This window comes from Vicugna pacos, chromosome 20 (assembly GCF_048564905.1).
Source record: "Vicugna pacos chromosome 20, VicPac4, whole genome shotgun sequence".
Taxonomy (NCBI): Eukaryota; Metazoa; Chordata; class Mammalia; order Artiodactyla; family Camelidae; genus Vicugna; species Vicugna pacos.
Genome location: NC_133006.1, coordinates 14,615,179 through 14,638,160, shown reverse-complemented (window position 1 = coordinate 14,638,160; position 22,982 = coordinate 14,615,179). Strand labels below are relative to the sequence as shown.

At 55.2% G+C, this 22,982-nt stretch overlaps 1 protein-coding gene across 4 annotated transcripts; it reads left to right on the top strand.

Moving 5' to 3' along the window:
* The first annotated feature begins 2,800 nt into the window (after nucleotides 1–2,800).
* On the top strand, nucleotides 2,801–18,763 carry VEGFA (vascular endothelial growth factor A). Of its 4 annotated transcripts, none has more exons than XM_072944923.1 (8): nucleotides 2,801–3,893; nucleotides 6,901–6,949; nucleotides 10,056–10,252; nucleotides 11,047–11,123; nucleotides 11,485–11,514; nucleotides 13,361–13,414; nucleotides 14,562–14,693; nucleotides 16,848–18,763. In XM_072944923.1, exons 1-8 carry the CDS (start codon nucleotides 3,828–3,830, stop codon nucleotides 16,867–16,869), a joined length of 627 nt encoding a protein of 208 aa, XP_072801024.1. In that variant the 5' UTR covers nucleotides 2,801–3,827; the 3' UTR covers nucleotides 16,870–18,763. The 4 variants fall into 4 exon arrangements, with proteins under 4 accessions (XP_072801024.1, XP_072801023.1, XP_072801025.1 ...); XM_072944922.1 differs by having other exon boundaries at nucleotides 13,361–13,432; XM_072944924.1 differs by lacking the exon at nucleotides 13,361–13,414.
* The last annotated feature ends 4,219 nt before the right edge of the window (nucleotides 18,764–22,982 follow it).

Here is a 22,982-nt window from a genome sequence, read left to right as displayed (position 1 = left end):
TCTCTGGGGGACAGTCTGCCCTGATATTTCCTGCCCTGAAGCAGCCTGAAGAGGGAGGACCAGTGGAATCAAGTTTTTTGGGGGGGAGATTAAGTCCATGGGAGGAGAAGATGCTACAGGGACATGATGTGGTTTTATGATTGTTGACTTGTGTTCCTTGTTCTGTGTGTTTCTGGCTCCTATTTTTGAAGACCCAGCTGTGAGGAGCTCTCAGTTTGATGATAACCCATGGGGCTGGGTCCATGACAGTGTGTTATTGTGAAAGCTGGTGACACCACACTGGGAGATGGGATCCAGGGTTAAACCCCCTCCCTGGGGTCACCACCAAATTGTTGTTCTGAAATGAAGGGTGAAGATGGGAAACCACTCCTCACCCTAGCGAAGGGTGCTCAGAACCCCTCTGGCCAGGCTGCAGTTCTGCTTCCCTATTCCCCTGGTTTCCTGGGCAGAGCCCACAGAGGATGCTGTAACAGACTTTGTTGAGTAGGGGGTGGTTGGCTCAGGTAGGGGAGAGCCTTTTGGTTATTAAGTGACAATTGATGGCCACTCCTCCTTGGAATTCCTTCATCTTCCTCCCAACTTCAGGGTCCTTTATTAAGACTTCCTCTTCAGGCCTCTTCAGGGACTGGGATGAGAAGGGACACAAAGGAAGGGGCCAGAGTGAGGCCTGGTGGTAAAACTGGGAGCCTCTGTCCTGGGCTTTGCTGGCCCCAGGGTAGGGATGAGGCAGTGGATCTCTGCCAAGATACCCACATCTTGTGCTCTGGGGTGCTAGATGTGGATCAGTTTGGGAAAGAAGGAAATTTAGTGACTTTGCTTCTGTGTCCCACGCAGTGGCTTGGAACATGGAGACTTGGTGAGGAGGCCTGCCTGGGAGGGGGCCCTGGGCCAGCAAATAAACATTTACTAACTGTAAAAAGACCTTGTCCCTACTGCTTGGGAGCCTGCTAGGTGGTGGAGACAGGACTGGAGGCATGAATGATGAAGAGGGTAGGATGATGTGGCGGGCAAGACAGACCCTTTACTCTAAAAGGCCTCAGGACACCACTCCTGTGGAATTGGGGTACTAAAGGGGTAACCTAGCACCCCTACCAAACCACAGTGCCATGTGCTGAGGCTGAGGGCTGGTTGAGTAACCTCCTTGTATCATTTTGGTCAACTTGTTATGTTCAGTTCTTAGCCTAGCCCCCATTTTCAGCCCAAGCCTTCACAGAGGCTACATAAGCCCCAGGCCAGGCCCTGGCCATATCTGGATGAATAACGAGACTGGTTGGTCTCTTTCTTCCCACAGGTATTAGCCACCCCCTATCCCCCAACACACACACCTTGTTCCTGGTGATGGTGAGGGGGCCCTGCTGGGTCAAAGCCCAACCAGGAATTTTTCCAGGCTGGTTTCTATATGTAAGGGTGGGGTGGGGGGCCTTGGGGAGTTAGGGAAGACTCAGGGAATTGGGGTGAGGGAGGCTTTGAAGGAAGGGAAGGGACTGAGGAAAGGGAGGAGAGAGGCTACCAGTTGTGAGAAGTAGGCAAGGGATCCTGGCAGTCTGGGGGGCTGCTGAGGAGAACCTCCCAGTTCTGTTCAGAAGATGAGCTGTGAGCCTGGACTGGGGCTGATAGAAGCCTTGGCCCCTGGCCTGGTGGGAGCTCTGGGCAGCTGGCCTACAGACGTTCCTTAGTGCTGGTGAGTAGGTTTGAATCATCACTCAGGCCCTGGCCTCCATCCGCCCCCACCAGCCCCCTGGCCTCAGTTCCCTGGCAACATCTGGGGTGGAGGGGGGAGCAGGAACAAGGGCCTCTGTCTGCCCAGCTGCCTCTCCCTTTGGGCTCTGCCAGACTCCACAGTGCATACGTGGGCTCCAACAGGTCCTCTTCCCTCTGACTAACCCCAGAACCACACGGCTTCCCATTCTCAGCCTTACAAACATGGTGCCAAATACTTCTCCCCAAGGGAACCTCCCTGAACACTTCCCGATGGACCCCAGTCACTCCAGCCCTTTGGGTGCATCTCACTCTGATGTCAGCAGGCCAGATAAGGGCTGTAGATGGACACATTGTCCAGATGAATACATCGTGCCCCCTGTGCCCAGCACTGGGCTCTGTGTATATGAGGCCATTCGAGTCCCAAACATGCCACTGTTTGGGAGGTCAGAACTGGGGGGATCAGGGGTAAACTCCCCCCATTCTTCCTGAAGCCTCATGAGCCAGAGGCGTGCAGACCGTCCGTAGTCACTAGGGGGCGCTCAGCCACCACAGGGAAGCTGGGTGAACTTGGGAGAGTAGCAGTCTTGCGTGAGAGTGAGGACGCGTTTGTGTGTTGCGGAGGAGCTGAGAGTGCTGAGGGGAGAAGGCCAGGGGTCGTCCCAGGATTCCAACAGATCTAAGTGTCTCTCTCTCCATCCGTCCCTGTCCGACTCCTCCAAACCCCTGCCCACTTCTATACTCCCAGCATAGAGGGAACAGCTCTCGAGCCCTGTCCGCACATAACCTCACTTTCCTGTACTCCCCGCATTTCTCAAATACCGCGCTGGTGTGGGCGTCTCCAGGCAAAGAGGGGCGGATAGGTCGTTTTTAGGCTGTGAACCTTGGTGGGGCTTGAGATTTCCCTTCGCTGGGGTAGGTGGGGGGGGGCCAGGCTTCCCTCCGTGTCCGTAGGGGAACACAACGCCAGGGGCCAAAGCGGCGCGCGAAGGGGACGGACGCAAGGGGCTGAGGCTGAGTCTGTCCCCGCCCCTGGGCGTTCCAGGGGCGTGTCGGGGAGGAGCCAGGCCTTCTTTTTAGTCGGCTGGTAGCGGTGAAGAGCGCAGAGGTTTGGGGCCGCCGGGCTGCCAGGAGGCCGCGGCGCGGGTGGTGAGTGGAGCCGGCGGCAGCTGCACTCGGTCCGGAGAGACGCATCGGCGAGGGGGACGACCCGGCGGGGTCACCAGCCAGGGGTCTCCGCACTGGAATTTGATATTCATTTACCCAGGGTTTACCCTCCTCCTTTTTTCCGAAACATCTTTAAAAACCGTATTCTTTCCCGTTTTAATTTATTTTGGCTTCCCATTCCCCGCTAAATCCGGCCGACCGTTTGGGGAGATTGCTCCTGTACTCCCCCAAATCACTTCGGATTTTGGAAATCAGCAGAGAGAAGAAAGAGGTAGCAAGAGCTCCAAAGAGAAGTCGAGGAAGAGAGACTGGGTCAGAGAGCGCGCGCGGGCAAGCGAGAAACGAGAGGACAGGGGCAAAGTGAGTGACCTGCTTTTGGGGGTGACCGCCAGAGCGCGGGATCCCGCGTCGGACCAGCAGCGCTGACGGACAGACAGACAGACACCGCCCCCCGCCCCAGCGCCCACCTCCTCCCCGGCCGGCGGCCGACGGTGGACGCGGCCGCGAGCCGCGGGCAGGATCCGGAGCCCGCGCCCGGAGGCGGGGTGGAGGGGGTCGGGGCTCGCGGTGTTGCACTGAAACTTTTCATCCAACTTCTGGGCTGTTCTCGCTCCGGAGGAGCCGTGGTCCGCCCCGGGGCAGCAGATCCGAGCGGAACCGGGAGAAGTGCTAGCTCCGTTCGGGAGGAGCCGCAGTCGGAGGAGGGGGAGGAGGAAGAAGAGAAGGAAGAGGAGAGGGGGCCGCGGTGGCGACTGGGCTCTCGGAAGCCGGGCTCATGGACGGGTGAGGCGGCTGTGTGCGCAGACAGTGCTCCAGTCGCGCGCGCGCCCCAGGCCCTGGCCCGGGCCTTGGCTCCGGGAGGAAGAGGAGCCCGCCTAGGCGCTGAGGAGAGCGGGCGGCCCCGCAGCCCGAGCCGGAGAGGGAGCGCTAGCCGCGCCAGCCCCGGCCGGGCCTCCGAAACCATGAACTTTCTGCTCTCTTGGGTGCACTGGAGCCTTGCCTTGCTGCTCTACCTCCACCATGCCAAGGTAAGCGGTTGTGCCCGCCTGGCGCCGCGGGCCGCTGAGAGCGTCTCTCCCGGCTGGGGACGTGCGTGCGAGCGCGCGCGTGGGGGCTCCGTGTCCCACGCGGGTCCTTGGGCACCGGGCGCGCGGCTTCCCCTCTATCCCGGTACGTGTAGGGGGAGGGGGCGCGCGCTAGGTGGGAGGGCACCGGGATAGAGTCTCACCGCCCACGCGGGCCCTGCCCACCCACCGGAGTCACCGCACGTACGATCTGGGCCGACCAGCGGAGGGCGGGAGCCGGAGGAGACGGCTGAGGGGGCTGGGCTTGTGCTGCAGCCGGCGGCTGAAGTTTGCTCCCCGCCGCTGGTCCCCGAAGTCCGGGCAGCGGGGGGCGGTAGTCGGAGCCCGGCATGGCGGGGGCGGCTCGGACCTTGGACCGGGGGAGGGGAGAGAGCGTGGAGGGGGCAGGGCGCAGGCGAGAGAGGGGGCTTGCTGTCACTGCCGCGCGATCTCTGCGGCCCTCGACGCGAGTTGGGGAAAAGTTTTGGGGCAGATTGCTGCTGGGGACCCCCCCTTCCACCGGGCCACCTGCGCCGCACCACCCCCTCCCGTACCAGCTCGCGTCCCGCTTGGTGCCCGCCCTCCCCCGCCCGGACGGGCGCGCGCGGCGCGGAGCCGATTACATCAGCCCGGGCCTGGCCGGCCGCGTGTTCCCCGAGCCGCGGCGGCCCGAGCGGGGAGCCCGGGGCGGCGAGCGGCGCCCCTCCCCCCACTGGCCCTCCGCGGGAAGGTGACCTCTCGAGGTAGCCCCATCGGAAGGATCCAGAGAACCACCCCTATCCCTCCCGCTGTCCCCAGCTCCTAACCCCCTCTTAAGAAGAATTTCCTGATACCCCTTTCCCATTTCCTCCCTAGCTCGAAGAGAATCCCCTGCCACCCCTTTATTTTTGACTCCTCTCTGCTAAGATCTGTTTAACCCCTCTCCGGTCCCAGAGTCCAGGGAAAGAATGATCACTATCAGGAGTCGGGGTGCCAGGGCCCACCTCAGTGCTTTGTCGAGACTCTACCTAAAGTCCCGACTTGGTGACAGCCTGCTGCCCTCCCCTCCCCCACACTTCCGAGTGATCTGTGCTTTAGCTTTTATGGGGGTGGCCTAAGGGAGGGTTTAAAAAGTGTCTTTATCCCACTTTACACTTTTTGGAAAAATGGTTTGAAATTTGCTGTGACTCAGGCAATGTGGGACTAGCCCTCCCGGAACCTTTGGAGGGAGCTCCTGACAGCCTTGCAAACACACTTTGTTCTGCTGAAATGGGCGTTGGAGCAGGAGCAGGTGGTTTTTTGGAACTGCAAACTTGGCCACCCAGCTTGCTTCTCAAAACCACCTAAGGGGTCTTTTTCCGCTCTTCCTTCAGCCAGAGTACCCCTGGAGAGAGGCAAAAGGAAAGAAATGGGCTGGGGTCCCTGATGCCACCCAGCGTTCCTCAGACCCTGGCACAAAGGCCTTGGCTCCAGGCCTCCAAGTAGGGGGAGGGAGGGGGAGGAGAGGCCCGCCGCCTGGCCACACTGTGACCTTCAGAGGCCCCCAGAGAAGGGCACCTGGCCCCTCCCCGCCCAGAACTGCCCCTCCCAGTGCCCCCTGGCCTAGGAGAGGGTATGAAGTTTCTGTCCCCTTTGCTTTTTTGGGCCCAGGAGGAGTGGAGGGTATAGGGAGAATATTGACAGAGGGAAGCCAGGCAGTGCCATGGAGGTGGGTGAGGGGCTAAGGTGGGCACTCCCACTCCAGGGGGTCCCTGAGGAAGCTGCAGTGGGTGGCCCTCCAGCTGGGATCCTGGGAACTGTTACCTGACCTTGCCCCTTGGGGCAAGGCTGGGGGTTCATGGGGGAAGGTGTGGGAAGTAGAGAGGCAGACTGTCAGACTCTTTGGAGTCTGCAGTTCTGTGGGCTAGAGTGCAGCTCTGTTGCTCAGAATCCGCCGCCAAAGAGGTGCAGGTGGGGTGGGCAGTGGTGAGACCTGTAGACCCCCTGGAAGGGCTGGAGGAAGCCTTTGCCTGCGAGGTGCTGTCAGGTCCACATGGTTGGGCTAGTTGACCTTCACAGGCACTGGAGAGGGGAGGAATGATCTGATGGGGGTGGGGAGGGACCTGGCAGCCTCAGGCTTAGGTAGTTCAGGGGGCCCCCTAGGGGTTGGGCAGCGGTAAGGCATAAAAGGCTTCCCTGGTTGCCTTTGAGGAAGGTGCCCAGCAGGTGAGAGGGGTTTGGGACCTCCTCAGTCTGGGAGGGAGAAGAAACCAGGGAACAAGGTGGGAATGCGAGGCCCGGGACTTTGAAGATATATTCAGGCTCTGGGGAGATTTGTGCATGGGGAAAACTGAGGGCCTCCCCTCCCCAGGGTTTCCTCCCAAGTTTTACCCTCTGGACAACCTGGGTTTTGCTGAATATTCCTGAGGACAGAGGAGTTTGAATGGGGGAGGGTGGTTGGTGCCCTTCGGTCCTCCGCACCCCCCTCCCTCCCCAGCACCAGCTCACCCTGGTATTTGTCATGTCAGCAGGAGAAGGTCACCATGTTGTTTTTCTCGCCCCCAGTCCTTCCTTCCTGCCCCAGTCCAAATTTGTCCTCCTGTTTGACCTTAATACTTACCTGTGGCTTTGGACCAGGGAGTCTGGGGGGCTGAGAGGCTTCACTTCTCAGCAAGGGGCCAATGAGACCTGGGAAAGGGAAATGTGGGGGAGGGGCATGGACCTGGACAGTGCAGCATTCTGGTGTTTTCCTCCTGTGTTTTGAGCCTCCCCACACCCCAATATCTGGTCAGTCTTTATCTTCCTTGGCTTCAGAATTGGAGCAGTCTGGGGGTGGTCAGCATGCTCTGTGCTGTGGGGAGCTCCCAGAGGTCCCCTGTTCCATACAGAAACCCTGGAGAAGCCAGAGGCTTCGGGCTGGGAGGAGGTGAGGAAGGAGCAAGGGTGGGGTGGCTGGGCCAGTGCAACCCTGCCCCTGCCCATTCCCATTCTTTGCTCTTTGTTTTGTCCTCAGTGGTCCCAGGCTGCACCCATGACAGCAGGAGAGCAGAAACCTCATGAAGGTGAGTCTCTTGACCCCTCAGGGGGTGGGTAGGAAGGCCCAGTTCCTTCTCAGCTCTGTGGTGGGAAAGGGACACAGGAATCTGGGGATCAGAGAAGGAAGAGGTGAGTGCTGACAGCTTAACCCTTTCATTCTGTAGGAATCTGTGTCTCCTACTCAGATCTCTGCTAGAAATAGGACTTGTAGTCTTTTTCTTCTGCCTTTTCAGTAAAATTTTATTTTGAGTGGGAGCTGTGAGCATAGACCAGGAAGACAGATAGCGTTCAAGGATCCCAGATGTCAAGGGAGGCCCCTTGTCCCCCCTGCTCCCAGGGGAGGATGGATATTTCATTCCACTTCCAATCCAGTCAGGTCCCACCTGTGGGGGTCTGTGTGGTGGGGGCTGGGACCCTTGCCCTCCAGATTGCTGGCTGTGTGTGAGCTGGAGGTGCAGAGGGCCCAGCCTCATGGAACCCCTCCCCGGGTTTTGCATTCCTTTGGGGGTTAAGAGAGAAAGTCCTGTGGCGTCCCCCTGCCCTCCTGGGGAGCAGGTTTGGGTACGTGTGAACTTCCCTCCTGGTCCAGCAGAGGGCTGGCTGTAGCTCCCAGGAGCCCCGCCCCTCTGCCCAGCCCCAGTCAGCCTGCCTTTTGTTCGCCGCGGTTTGGAGTACAGATCCTCCCATTTCTCTAGGGACGCCCTGGCTCTCCTCACCACTGAATGTGGCCTCGGTTCCAGCCTGGGGGTAGGCATACCCGATACCACTCCCCCAGCACTCCACTCTGAGGTCTTGAAGGCCCTGGGGTCCTCCAGGCGAGTTTCTCTGACCCAAATCCAGTGGCCAGGGTAGTGGCTAGGGGCAGTGTTTGCACTGGTGAAGCCTGACCGGTTCTGCCTCCTTCCTCACCTGGGATCCCTTTCCTTGACCCAGGGCCTCACTTCCCAGCCACTCCATGGCCTGTGACACTGACAGTCTCTGCTCTCAGTGTGCACCCACCCCTCTCAGGCTCCAGTGGTCTCTCTCTGTGGTATGGAAGAGGCAGGTCAAATGGTCTTTGCTGAGGAGAAGGTTGTCTTGGAGAAATAAGGAAAACCACGATGCCTGAAGTTGGAGGGAGTGTATGTGTGTCCATGCCTCTGCGGAAGCAGAACAGCTTTCCTTGGAGGCAGTGGATAGGGTGCCAAGGGTGTGCTGAAGTTGCCCCCTTCTACCTCCCATGGGCCTTGGGGACTCCAGGGAGCTTTTCCAAGGAATTCCCACCCTGGGCCTTTTTACCCTCAGCTACCAACCACCATGGCCCAGGCCCTTCTGCTTTCCTGTCCTTGTGGCCCCGAAGCCTGGGCACCTCTATCCCCAACCATGATGAAGTATCAGGTCAAGAATTCTTGATTAGTCATCTTCTTCAATATAGACTTGGCTTAGAAAAGGACCTCTTCAGATCCCTGGTCTTGTTTATACTCATTTTGAAGATGCCTGATCTTAACCCTTTTGTGGAGGGGGAAATTCTATGCCCATTGTCTGGATGGGGAAGCAGAGACCTCAGGCAAGGCCAGGGACTAGCTTTAGGAGTCCACACTGTTTTCCTTCCTGTTTTCACACCTGTAGCCTCCCCCTCTTCCCCTCAGCCCCCACATCCTCCTTAATCCACTAGCTCATCTTCCCTCACTCCTCTGGAGGGAGGAGCCAGGGAAGGCTCAGCTATGGCCTCTGGGGAGAGGCAGCTGAGGGTATGCACTTCAGATGACTTGGTGGGCTTCCAAACCTTATGTCACTTGGGCTGAGAAAAGGGCACTTGTTCTTAGGGCTGGAAACGGAAGGCAAAACCCTACACTTCAGCCTCTGTTTCAGTGTCTTTAGAGATCAGCCCAACCCACTTACACAGATGTGCAGAGTGTGAGGCTGAGAGGGAGGAACGGGCCCAAGGTCACACCAAATCTGGCCAGAGCCCAGGCTTCCTCGCAGGCTGGGTGCTGCTTCTTCCCTCCTGTACAGGGGAAACTCATTTCAGGGACAGGACTGCTATGTGGTGTTGGTGTTGGGGGAGGGGGTGTGACGGGGAGTGGCAGGCCAGGCCACAATTTGGAGTAGTCATTCCAGAGTCCTGACTTTATTTATTCTCAAGGGCCCCGCCCCTGTGGCCCAGAATTACTCCTTCATGCTCCGGTGCACCCCAGGCTCCACAGCCAGCCTGGGAAGCTGTCTTTACCCTGGTCTCCCTCCAGATCAGCTTCTAGAAACACTCTGTGGCTGCAGTGGCAGCACCGTTTTTTCCATGATGCAAGCAGTTTGCCCTCCTGGGTGGGGTTATCGGTGGCTGGCAGGGCTAGTGCAGTGTGCCTGCCCACAGCCACCTGCTGATTCCAGGCAGACCCGATCTCTGTGCCAGTGCCCACCATCTCCTCAGCCCATGTCTACGGGGGAGGGCTGACAGATGGCAGAGTGCCCCTGATGCTTCCCCTCTATTTCACAGGATGTTGGCTTGGGAAGACTTTGATGTCGGAGCTGACTTTATTACCTACTGGCAGTGTGTCCTTGGGCCAGTTACTCAGCCTCTCTGAGTCTCTAGTTCCCCATTTGTAAAGTAGGGGTCCTACTAAAACCTCATAGTACCATGGTGGGAGAATTGTTTGAGGTGACATACGTGGACTGCTGTGTACATGTCCAGTGCATAAGAAGTGCTCATTGAGTGGTTGTCAGTCAATGATATGGCAGTGGCTGTGAGGAGGTTGGAGGGAAATGGGGAGTAGGTTTGCTAAGCTGACTGTTCCTCCTTCCACTGGAAGCTTAGAGCACCCTCAACAGCTATACTCACACTCAAGGTTGACCCTGGGATTGGCTTGACCGTCATGGTGAGTCAGGGGGGTCAGATGTGTCAGGCTGTCTCCCTCAGAACCTGACAGCACCATGTGATCTTTGGAATAAAAACACGACTTCATCAATGTTGGTGGTGGAGAACTTAGGGAAGGACTTTAACCACAGCCTGAGGGACTTAAGTTAAATTTTTGGAAGGACTTATCCTATAGCACGTACCTGTCATGGAAAGGAGCAGTCTTTCAGAGCTGGGTAGAAATAGGGGCCAGCTACCTCTTACGGGACCTGCTGGGCTCATACGTCACCCCTCCCACGCAGTGGTGAAGTTCATGGACGTCTACCAGCGCAGCTACTGCCGTCCAATCGAGACCCTGGTAGACATCTTCCAGGAGTACCCTGATGAGATCGAGTACATCTTTAAGCCGTCCTGTGTGCCCCTGATGAGGTGTGGGGGCTGCTGCAATGATGAAGGTCTGGAGTGTGTGCCCACCGAGGAGTTCAACATCACCATGCAGGTGCGTACCTGTGGGAAGTGGGGGCAGGGGCTGCGGTGGAGGCATTAGGCTGGCAACAGATGGTCCTGGGTCCTTTCCTGGGCAGCTCTTGAAGGAAGGAGCCAGGCTTACCTTGCCTAGCTCCTGCTCCTGAGTCAGTCTAAGCGGGATGTGGGGGTCTTGCTCTCTTTGGAGAAAAGATACTGCATTTCCCAGTCGAGTTTTCTAGCAAGCCCTGAACACTTCCTCTTCCTCTCTGAGCTCTGCCCCCTGGGCTCGGGAAGGGGCTGACACCTGTGATAGGAGCCCCTTCCTTCCACTCTTGGAGGAAGAGGCCCTCCCTCCTTGGGGGTTCTGTTTGGGAAGCTGGATGAGCCTGGACTGTGGAAGGTTAAAAAAGCCAGTTTGCTGCTGCCTGGTGATGGGGCACATCTTATCCTGGATGGGATGGGAGGGAGACCTAAGAACCCAGGGAGGTGTGGGTGGCTCTTGGGTAGCTACTAGGGGTAGGGTCAGGCCTGGAGGCAATGACAGGAGGGGAGGGACAGGGAGTGGCAAGAACCCAGGACCCGAATTCCCAGCCTGGCCAACCCTGCAGCTGCATCTGCCCTCAAGAGGAGCAGGGGCTCCTTGAGGTCAGCAGGGCAAGGGGAGTTGGGGTGGGCCTGAGGCTCTTTCTGGTAGAGCCCCTGGTCCCCCTACCTCCACCACCCATCCCTGCTCTAGGTGCTGAGTGGCAGGAGCCATGGGGGTGTCCCACCTAGGTATGGCTGGCTGGGTCACTAACCTCTGTGATCTGCTTCCTTTCCCTCCAGATTATGCGGATTAAACCTCACCAAGGCCAACATATAGGAGAGATGAGCTTCCTACAGCACAACAAATGTGAATGCAGGTGAGGATGGAGCGACAGATTCATTGTTTAGCAAATGGCTGCAGGGGGCCTGCTCTGTGCCAGGGTTAAGCACATTCCACTTGTTAGCCCATATCCACCTTCCAATTGTATAACCACGGGCATTTCAATTTTACTCCAATGTGCCTCAGTTTCCACATCTGTAAAATGGGCCCTATAATAGTATGTACCTCCTGTCATTGTTAGAGGGATTGAGTGAGTTGTTATATGTCAAGAGATTAAAACTGTACTGGTTATCTTATATACTGTGTTAAGTTACTATTATTGTTTTTATTGTTATCATTACCATTGCCATCTGAACCCCTCTCAGTTTGTTCTTTTCTCTATCTCTATCCCTCTGCAGACCAAAGAAAGACAGAGCAAGGCAAGAAAAGTAAGTGGCCATGACTTTAGCTCTTCTCCCTCTCCTTGGCTGGTTGTCTTGGTTTGGGGCTCTTGGCTTCCTCTCTCAGGGGGGTCTGATGGCTTCACTGGGTCTGAGAGTTGGTCTCACGGGGACTTGTGGTGGCAGCAGTGGGATGGAGCAAACTCCAGGATTATGTTTCTAGAATGAGTGACAAAACCCAGCCTGGTGCCTGGAACTTCCTTTGGAATAGACGATGTGTTTCCAGGCCATTCCTGGCCAGGACTCGCCATCTTGGTGTGTCGGGGGCTGGTGAGGTCACTGGCTCTTGACTTGCTCCAGCTTCCCATTGCCCACAGCAGGGAGAGGGAGTGGGTGACAGAGAGGCCAGCTTTTGTGTGTCAGAGGAAATGGCCTCTTTTGGTGGCTGCAGTGGTGCAGTTGGATTTGGGGCTGGCTAGGGTGTTTTCTTAGTGTGTGCCCTCCTGTGGGAGTGAGGCAGGCCGGAGACACTCAGCCCTCTTGGCCAGGGAGCAGGAGGTGAACGTTGGTCATTTTCTGAATTTTCCAGTGGCTCAGTGTGGAGGGTTGGGTCAGGATGGTGTGGAGGGTGAGGTCTGGGGGTGGTGAGCCTTCAAGACGGGGCAAGCAGCTGCCATGGGGGATGAGCCTTGCAGGGGAAGAGACTGAGAGAGAGCACCTCTGCCCTTCCCCCACCCACCATCCTGTCTGCCCTCAATGCTCTGGGAACACTGAAGCCCCCTAAGCCTCAACCCTTTGTCTCTTCCCTAAGTCCCCAGCTTCCAGGATTGCTGTGGCTGCCAGAGCAGTGACTGGGGAGAGCAGGCTCAGAGAGAGAGTGGACGTGCATGTGCGTGTGTGTGAGACAGAGTGAAGCCCTTCTACCTTCCAGTACTTTCTCCTGAGAGGGAGCAGACTTGCCCCTCTCCTCTGTCCCTTCCCCCTCATTTCTCCCCTGTGGTAGATGTTCCCAGGGGCATTCTCTGGGCCTGGTAGGTATGGAGAGCACTGGTTCCCTTGAGGGGGACAGGCTTCAGCCTGCTCCCCTTTCCCATTCCCCAAACGCCTGCCTTGCCCACAGGGAGAGTGTCTGGTGAAATGGTGTAGCAGGCTTTGGCAGGCTGGAAAGAGGACGCCCTGCCAAGTGCCGCCCAGGCCCCTCCTCCTGATGCCTCCCTAACTCCTACCCCACCCTGCCTCCTGCCTGGGGCTCTGACACCTAGGCCCGCCTCTCAGCCCAGGTTATGGCTGAGCTGGCTGGTGCCTTTCATGTGCCGCCCTTGGTTTTGTGCCAGCTCCCAATGTAGCTGCTTGCCGACACTGGCCCTGGAGGGACCCCCTCACCATTGTACATGGAAATGAAGGCAGAAGGTGCCTGGAGCACAGACTGTGTCCCCATCCCCCACACCCTCATCAAGTCAGGTCTCTGACCTGCTCCCTAAACTCAGGTGTTCCCTTTATGGCCCCCTGACCTTCAGGGTCAGATTTGTTCAGGGATGCTGGGCAAAGGGCCTGCCCTCTAGGCTTTGTCCCCTGCCTGGGACCAGGAGACACCGTGAGTGTGGAGGCTTGTGGGTCCAGTGCTCTCCGCCCAGCCTCTGCTCCCCACCCAGAGCCTTGCTGGGGGCTGGGTTTGTCCCTCAAGGGTGGCCAATGTGAGAAGGAGGAGTTGTTGAGCGCCTGCTGCCCCATCCTGTGTGTGTGTGCGTGTGTGCAAGCTCTTCCCTGGAGCCCGCCTATCCCCACAAGCCTCATGCCACAGAACGTGTCCTGTCCCTGCCCTCCTCACTGCTTCCTTTCCTCTCCCCTTCCCCCTCGCTCTCTCTCTGTCTGTCTCTGTTTTTTTATTTTCCAGAAAATCAGTTCGAGGAAAGGGAAAGGGGCAAAAAAGAAAGCGCAAGAAATCCCGGTATAAATCCTGGAGCGTGTACGTGGTGCCACCGCTGTCTCACTCCTTGGAGCCTCCCAGGCCCCCAATCAAACTCCTGTCTGCAGGACCCCGGAACCCAGCCTCCCTCCCTCCCCCTCGCCTCAGCTCCCATCCTCCCCTCTGCCCTAGTGTCTCTCTCTCACTCTCGCTCCACTAATTGGCACCGATGGGTAGATGTGGTGGTGGCCTGGCTGGTCCAGGATTGAGGGGTGGGCAAATGGGCAGAGGGAGCCTGGAGGATTCAGGGAGGGGCCTCTGGCTTGGCTGGGCACCGCCTTTCTCTCACCCACTGGGCACTGGTGGCGGGCCCATGTTGGCACGGGTGCCAGGCATTGACGCCTGCTCACCCAACTGGTTTCCACTGCTCTAGGCTTCCACACTTGTCTGGAAGCTGAGGCTGGTGGGGAGGGCAGACGTGTCGTGAGGAAGGGATGCGAATGGCACGAGGCAGCTTGTTGTTGGCTGAAAGAGGAGGTGGGGTCAGGCACTGCTGCAGCCCCTCCTTGTGGACTTGGGGCCTCTGGAAGGCAGCCCCCTATTCCAGCCCAACCCACAGAAGCCTCCCCATAGGGCAGCCTCTTCCTTCAGGTTCAAGACTGTGGGGGAGGCCCTGTCATGGGCCCTGTGGTCACCAGTGGCCTGGCCTGTGGACCCTGCCTCTGGGCTTAGCCTGCCATCACTCCTTGCTTCAGCCCACCTTTGGTGGAGAGGCCTGGGCACGAGCCCTCTCACAGGGAGAAGGTGGCCCGATTGCCATCCCCAGGAGGTGGAGAGTCAAAGGTGTGCTTTTTCAGGGGTGGTAGCCGTTGGGGCCCCATGGCCCGAGATCTGCACTTGTGCCCATGGGACAGCTCTGCCCCTTACGACAGCCCTGTCCTTGCACTCTCTGCCTGCCTGTGTCCTCCTCTTGCTGCGGGCAGACTTCCTAGCCAAGTGCTGCCTCTTTCCGCCGCTCTGTCTTGTCTTCTGCTGTGGCATCGGATCCTTCCAGGGCGTGGAAGGGTGTGGGGGCCCTAGAGCCGGGTGGGGGTGCCGCTGCCGACATGGTAGGGGGTGTTGCATGGATTTTTTTTCTCTCTCTCTGCTGACGCTCTAGCTTAGATGTCTTTCCTTTTGCCTTTTGCAGTCCCTGTGGGCCTTGCTCAGAGCGGAGAAAGCATTTGTTTGTACAAGATCCGCAGACGTGTAAATGTTCCTGCAAAAACACAGACTCGCGTTGCAAGGCGAGGCAGCTTGAGTTAAACGAACGTACTTGCAGGTTGGTTCCCAGAGGACGAGCAAGTCAGAGAGGGGAGAGAGAGAGCGAGAGAGCGAGAGAGCGAGAGAGCGAGCGAGCACACCTGAGAGGGGCCAGCTGCTTGCTGGGCTTCTAGCTGCCTGCCTGGTGACCGCTGTCTTCTCTGCTTGTCCCTGCGCTGGGTGGCAGGCACTGGCCGGCCTGGCAGGGCCTGTTCAGATCTTGCCCTGGTTGCCTGAGTGGGCAGGCCAGTGTGGCTTCATGTGGTGGTGTGGACGCAAGCTGAGTGTTGTGTCCTGTGGTCCTGCTCGTGGTGACTGTTGGTCCTGATATTGTTACTACCACCTTTACTAATAGGGAGGGCCCTTCCCGGCGTGGGGGGTGCTGCCTCTGCAAAGTGCAAACAGTTGTGGTCCTCGCCACTTTGTCTGAGGTCTGTACCACTGGATTTCTCATTCCTTCAGTGTCTCTCCACGGGGACAGGGGTTGAGTCCGTCCTCAGACTGGGGTCCTGGAGGGCACAGGTTCTGGCTGTTGATTTAGGGTGGATAGGATATGTAACCTCAGGGGACACTAGGGACCCTTAGTACTCCAATAGGCACAGCAATGCCCCAAACGGCCTACATATTTCCAAATGCCCCCAGATGGGTGGGGGGATCGGGCCTGCCTACTTTCCTAATATTAGACTGTAAGCTCCTCACACTTGGGCCTGGTTTTTATTCACCTGTCTGACACCTCCCCCCTCCCACGACATCTGTACCCCTGTCCCTTGTTCACACTGGGGACCAAGGAAGCGTCAAGTGCATGTGTGAATGCATGTCTGAGTTCAGGGGTGAAGGCAGGAGCACATGGCCGTGACAGGTGGCTGACAATCTTTTGATGCTTTGACTGGCGTTTATACCCATCTGGCTTGTACTCAAAGGCAGGAGACCTCTGGGTCGGCATAAGCTTCACCCAGAGGGGAGGAGCTTTTATGGGGATTCCTGGCAGGGCCAGGGTGCCCCCTGGCCAGTCCAGATGCCTCATTCATTAACAAAGTCTTTAGAGTATGGCTGTCTTTCCCGTCCCCGGCATTCCTGTGGCTTGTGAGTATCAGATGATACTGGGGGCCAGGGCCTGAGGTGTTGGTGTGGGGTTCTGTCTGTCTTGGCAGTATGTTAAGACAGGAAGTGTACAGTGGTGCTGAAGGTGGGGGGCTCTGCCTCACTCTAGAGCTGGATGAGGGGTATCTATGTCCCTGGGGGCCTCAGAGAAGATAAGGGACTTGCCATTTTAGGGTTACCATGGTGATTATTCTGCAGAGATGGGGTGGGGAATGTCTGCAGTGACTTGAGTGAACTGAAGTTACCCAACCCACCCCCTAACCTGGCTGGATGGGGGAGTTTCAGTCCCCATATTGGAGGGTTAGGATCCCTGTTCCCAGGCTCTCAGAAGGTCAGGAACTGCTCTGCTCCCTCCTTATGTGGGGCGGGTAGGAGGCGAGCAGCCCAGGGGCAGGGGCATGATGGGAAAGTTCTAGGCATCCCCTCTGCTTCCCCTGCCCTAAGTGGAATAGCATATTGGAAAGGACAGGCAGCTTGGTACCTGAGGCCTGCAGCTGAGGCCGGGATGGAGGGTGTGGGGAGGGAGGCGTGTACCTCACCTTCCCGGGGCCCCAGGCCCTGCTGGCTCCCCCTCTCTTTGGAACCTCACTTTCCCCCCCAGGCAGCACCTCCCTTCCAATCCGTTGCCCCAGCTGGACCTCTGCACAAGCCCCATCCCTTGCTGTCCCCACTCATTCCCCCAAACCAGCCCCGTAGAAACTGAGCTGAAACACCTCTTTCTGTCGACGCTTTGCTGATTGACTTGGTCCAACTCTGCTCACCCGTCAGTTCTTAAATGTCCAGTAGGGACTGTTCTCTGGTACGTGTTCATTTGTTGTTTGTGATGAGATGTCCTCATGTCCTTGTTTTGTCTCATCTAGATTGTAAGCTCCAGAGGGCAGACTGGGAGCCCTGGGCAGAGCTGCTGCTCACAAGGGACCTCTCAGGCAGGGGCTCCTGGAGGCAGGGCCACGCTTTCTCCTCTCCGCTCTGCTGCCAGTGCTGGGCTGTAGGAAGGGGAGGCTGCGACCTCCCCACCAGGGCTCCTCCCCCGGCCCTAACCCCGCCGGCCTCTGTTTCCCATTCCCCGCAGATGTGACAAGCCGAGGCGGTGAGCCGGGCTGGAGGAAGGAGCCTCCCTCAGGGTTTCGGGAACCAGATGTCTCACCAGGAAAGACTGACACGACTGACAGCCGCTGCCACCACCACACCACCACCACCGTCAACAGAATAATCCTGAATCCAGAAACCTGACATGAAGGAAGAGGAGATTCTGCGCAGAGCACTTTGGGTCCGGAGGATGAGACTCCGGCAGAAGCATTCCCGGGCGGGTGACCCAGCACGGTCCCTCTTGGAATTGGATTGCCATTTTATTTTTCTTGCTGCTAAATCACCAAGCCCGGAAGATTAGAGAGTTTTATTTCTGGGATTCCTATAGACACACCCACCCACATACATACGTGTTATATATATATATATATTATATATATAAAAATAAATATATATATTTTATATATATATAAAATATATATATTCTTTTTTTAAATTAACATTGCTAATGTTATTGGTGTCTTCACTGGATGTATTTGACTGCTGTGGACTTGAGTTGGGAGGAGAATGTCCCCACCCAGATCCTGACAGGGAAGAGGACAAGAGGGAAGACTCTGGCATCGTCATTTTGTCCCTCTTTGGGAAGCCAGGGTCCCCTCCCCTGCCTGGGAGATGTGCAGGGCCAGGGCACGGGGGCAAATTTGGCCTGCTTTTGGGAACACCGACAAACCCAGCCCTGGCCCCGAGCCTCTACCCCAAGTCAGATGGACAGAATGATGGACGACAGGTACAGGGACAAGGACGCTGGCTCTGACCAGGAATTTGGGGAGCCTCGGGACACTGCTGTGCTTTGGGGATCCCCTTCATGTGCTGCACGGGCATCTTGCCCCCAAGGGCACTGCCTGGAAGATTCAGGAGCCTGGGCAGCCCTCATCTCCTCTCACCTGCTTCCGAGATGCCCAGGAGTCCACTGACATGTCTCGGCGAAGAGAAGAGCGACTTTGGTGGAGCTTGTCATCTGAGGGATGGCCCTCTGCCTTGGCCCTCTCCCAGCTTGGCCTCCTGGGTGCAGCCCAGGAGGGCCAGATGTCCTCAGACCATTGAAACCACTAGTTCTGTCCCCCCAGGAGACCTGGCTGTGTGTGTGTGAGTGGTTAACCCTCTTCTGTCCCCCAGCCCAACCCTTCCCGCGGCATCAAGAGACAGGGCAGGATCCCCGTGCCCACCCTGGAGGCAGAGAAAAGAGAAGTGTTTTATATACGGTACTTATTTAATAGCCCTTTTTAATTAGAAATTAAAACAGTTAATTTAATTAAAGAGTAGGGTTTTTTTCAGTATTCTTGGTTAATATTTAATTTCAACTATTTATGAGATGTATCTTTCTTGCTCTCTCGCTCTTATTTGTACTGGTCTTTGTGTATAAAATTCATGTTTCCAATCTCTCTCTCCCTGATGGTGACAGTCACTAGCTTGTCCTGAACAGATATTTAATTTTGCTAACACTCAGCTCTGCCCTCCCCTTTCCCTTGGCTCCCCACCACACATTCCTTTGAAATAAGGTTTCAATATACATCTACATACTATATATATATTTGGCAACTTGTGTTTGTATATATATATATAAATATATATATATGTTTATGTATATATGTGATTCTGATAAAATAGACATTGCTATTCTGTTTTTTATATGTAAAAACAAAACGGAAAAATAGAGAATTCTACATACTAAATCTCTCTCCTTTTTTAATTTTAATATTTGTTATCATTTATTTATTGGTGCTACTGTTTATCCGTAATAATTGTGGGGGAAAAGATATTAACATCACATCTTTGTCTCTAGTGCAGTTTTTCGAGATATTCCGTAGTACATATTTATTTTTAAACAACAACAAAGAAATACAGATATATCTTAAAAAAAAAGCATTTTGTATTAAAGAATTTAATTCTGATCTCAAAGCTCCTGCTGGTTTCTCCTTCTCCATTGAATCCTTCTTCCAGACTTTCTCCTGCCCCCGTTCCCTCCTGCCTTGGGGAACATGGCATTTGTCTGAGGTATCGGAAAGGGGTTCCAGGTGTGTAGGATATGGGTGACCCATCTCATTGTGCTGGGGGCCAGAGTCCTTCCATTCTGGCTGGGCCAGTCCTGGGGGGGCTCGGCCATTCTCTGTCATCTGTGGAAGGAGGGGAGGGGCCTTCTGGAAGAGGGGGAGGGAGAGACAGCTTCTCAGCAGGAGCCAAGGGTCCTGCAGTGAATAGGGCTGCCTTCAGGAATCACGTGATCCAGGCACTGTCCCTTGTTCAGGGAAGGAACTGGTCATGTGTTTGAGCTTGCTGCCCAGGGGATAGGAGGGGTCTGCGTTTGGCTCTGGAGCCTTGTTGGCTGTAATAGGTTAGGAGTGGGAAGGGGGTGCTCATAGGGGCCTGTGACCCAGGGAGTAATTCTAGTTTTACATAGTCCAGAGGTTCCTTGAGCCTCTGGAAGGTGGATCCTCAGCTCTGGTTGTCCCTGAGGGGACTCCCTGCACTGCCTTACTGCCTGGGCCCTTCTCTCCTGCAGACCTGGGGAGGATGGGAGCTGTCTGGGTCTTTGGCATTAGTGACAGTGCTTCCAAATCCACTTTTCTAGCCTCTTAGTCTTTCAAACTGTATTTATTGAGCCATCAGCCATCGCGCCAGGGCAAGGGATGCTGTTATGAATAAGATACAATATCACCCCTTAAAGATCTGGTGAAGGTGGATAGGTGAGGAGACAGAACTATACATTCATGAATAGAAAAATACATCAAATATGATGGGGGCATCTGATTCCGCTTGGGGGAGGGGGTGAATTGGAGGTGGTAGAGTCTAGGGAGTCTGCTCACGACATTACTTCTAGGCTGCCCCGTAAAGCGTGTGTAGGAGAGAGAACAGGCAGGGGAGGGTGGAAGGCTTGAAGGTGACATTCCAGGCAGAAGGGACAGTGTGAGCAGAAGCATGGAGGGGGTACCCAGGGGGTGGGTGAGGGGATAGAGGTGGGTGAGGGGATAGAGGTGGGAGAGAGGCAGGAATAGACCCTGCCTGCAGTGTCCATGGTGCTAAGAGCCTAGCAGCTGAGGGGTTTTAAATGGAGCAACCCAGCAGGGAGGAGGCTGTTGTAGTCCTCCAGGAAAACAGCCAGTGGCTGATCTGGGAGGGCACCCCCTGCCTCTCCTGGCCACACTGTACAGTCCCTGCCCTCACACAACTTTGGGTCTAGTTAAGTGAGTTAAGTGCTCGTTTTCCAAGCACTTTCCACCTGCAGCTCTTGTGCTGGTCAACACTGAATCTGCAGGATGGCTCTGTGAGTCCAGGCTCTTGTCATCTGAAGTGGATATTTGCCTGAGCCTCTCAATGGGCCTCCTGGATTCTTTTCTCGCCTGAATTCTCATCAGCCAGAGTAGGTCTGTTAAAATGTGAGCTGAATCATGTCACATTTTGGCTCAAAACCCTGAAGACTCTGTTTTACTTGGAGAAATAGCCAAAGTCCATTAAATGGCCTTAAAAGGCCCTGCACCATCTCAGCTGCTTCTATCTCCCTGACTCAATGGCTTCTGATCCCACCCCCACCCCACACCTAGCACTCAGCTCTAGCTACACCAGTTTCTCTGCTCACAGAGGGTGTGCTCCCACCTCAGGGCCTTTGCACAGGCTGTCCCTGCTTCCTGGAGCTCTCTTTCCCCAGATGTAGCATGTGTGGCTCTCTTGCCTTCATGTCTTGTTACCTTCTCAGTGAGGTCCCCTTGACCACTGCATTTACAGTTGATATCCCTTTATCCCTCTGCACTCAGGGTCCTTTTCTCATCATCTTTCTTTTTTTTTTTTTCCCATAGCACATGCTACCTTATAACATACTCTAGAACAGTGCTGGCCAATACAACTATGATGTGAACCACATATATAATTTAAATGTTCTGGGAGCCAGATTTTAAAAGGTAAAAGGAAACAGTTGATATTTAATTTAATGACATATTTTACTTAACCCCAACATATCTAAAAGATTCCAACATTGAATCAATATCAAAATGGTTGATGAGAGATTTTACCTTTTTTTTGGTACTAAGTCTTTGAATCTGATGTGTATTTTGCTTTTATCAAACATCTCAGTTGGGAGTAACTACATTTCAAGCACTCAATATACACACGTGGCTTGTAGCTACCATTTTGGACAGTGTAGCTTTAAAATTTACTCCCCCTTTTGCCTCCCCCAACTATTAGAATGCAAGCAATGTAAGGGCAGAGATTTTCATCTGTTTTGTTCATTGTTGTATCTCCAGCTCTTCGAGTGGTGCCTGGAACATAGTACATGCTCAATAAACATTTGTTATCTGCCTGACACTGTTGAAACTGAGGCCTGGTGACCGAGGGTTTGTTTCACCCCAAGGCTGTGGAGGTTGGTGAGTGCTGGCTCTGGTGGGGGTGGTGGGTAGAGGGGCTTGTGAGTAGGTGCAGACTTGAGCAGGGCTGGGTGAGTCGGTGGTGGGGATTAGGAACAGAGGCCTCTTCATCTATGCCAGGCCTTGTCTCCTTCTTTTAGCCACCCTGGAGATAGTGTTCATTATTTCTGCTTGGCAGTGAAGCTCAGAGAGGGTAAATAACTTGCCCAAATTGACACACAGCCAGTAAATAGCCAAGGCAGAATTTAAACCAGCTTTCCTGACTCCAAGTCTAGTGCTCTTCCCACCTCACCACAGTTGCCCCAGGCTAGGGCAGAACATCAAGAAATAAAAATGAATCATCTAGACTGAATACAAACAGGCAGAAGAAAAGTGGGACAGGGGGAGGATGTGGTGGTGGCCAAACCCAGGACTGAAATACAGATTTCCCTGAGTGTGGTAAGGCGAGGCAAGGCAAGAGAGGTCTCCAGGGGCTGAGGCTCATCAGTAGAAGATTGGAAACCTAAGCACGAAAGGGATTGCAACACGCAGCCTTGGAAGGGAGAAAGGGTCTTTAAATAGACTATGGAGGAAGAAAGGATAAAATGAACATGCTGTGTCCCCCGATTGTATAAGATCTGCTCATACACCCCCTGCAGCCTTCCCGAAGGACCTCTCAAGACCCAGTGCCACGTTGTCCCAGCTTTTCTCCCCTCTGTGGGACTCACACTCTCACCTCTGATCTGGCCACTGTTTTCCCTGGAGATACAGTGCTCCTTCCTAACTCTGCTCTGCCCAGCCTGAGCCCCTTCCCCTTTTGCCTAAAGGGCAACCTACCATGGCCACAGCCCCAAAGGCCTTTGGAGTACTTGCTTCTCCAAGGAACCTGCCAGCCTACTCTCCTCCCCCCTGCAAGGAGGCTGGGTGGACCCACATAGAAGCTAGTGATTCTGGATCGGTTTCATGTGTTAATACCATTGTGGTGGCCCATGGGCAAATACAGTGGCCACAGTTCTTCCACCTCTTTTGCCTGTGTGCTACAAGCAGTATGGTCTGCTTTTCCTCCATTGACTCCGAGCTAGTCTCATGACTCGCTTTGACTAAGAGGATGTGGCAGAACAAATGTTTTGGGACTTCCAGGCCTTGGCCTTCAGGGTCATTGCAATTTCTATCTTTTCCCTCTTGGAAGGCAGCTGCCATGCTGTACGGAAGTCCAACAGCTCTGCTGGAGGGAAAGGCCACGTAACAAGAAAGAGAGGGGCTCAGGCAGCCCCCAGCTGTTCCAACCACCTAACGCTGAGGCCCCAGGTATGTAAGTGAGGTCATTTTGGATTCTCTGGCCCCAGATGAGCCACTCTTGCAACAACACATAAAGGAGAGAGAAGCCATTCCCTGCCCAAATGTACAGGGTTGTGAGTAAATATATGGCTGTTGTTGTTCCAAACAGTGGACATTTTGGGGTGGTTGTTACCCACCAATCATATCTGAACCATCTAACTAAATGGTCATTTCTCTGGGGCTAAGACTTTTGTCCCTTCCCATCCATAAGGCTTTTTTACTCTATGCATGATGGTCTTACGGGGTGGAGGGAGGCTCAAGGAAGGAAGGATATTTACAAATGAATCAGAGACCAGCAGTTGGACCTGCTGAGAAGACTCAGGGCAAGGGCTGACCCAGGCAGGACAACATATTGTCCACATTTCTAGAGTGAGGAGAGCAACTCAGTTTTATTGATGTCTTACCAAGAGAAAGTGGGCCTCACCTGCAGCAAGAGGGAGAGAGGC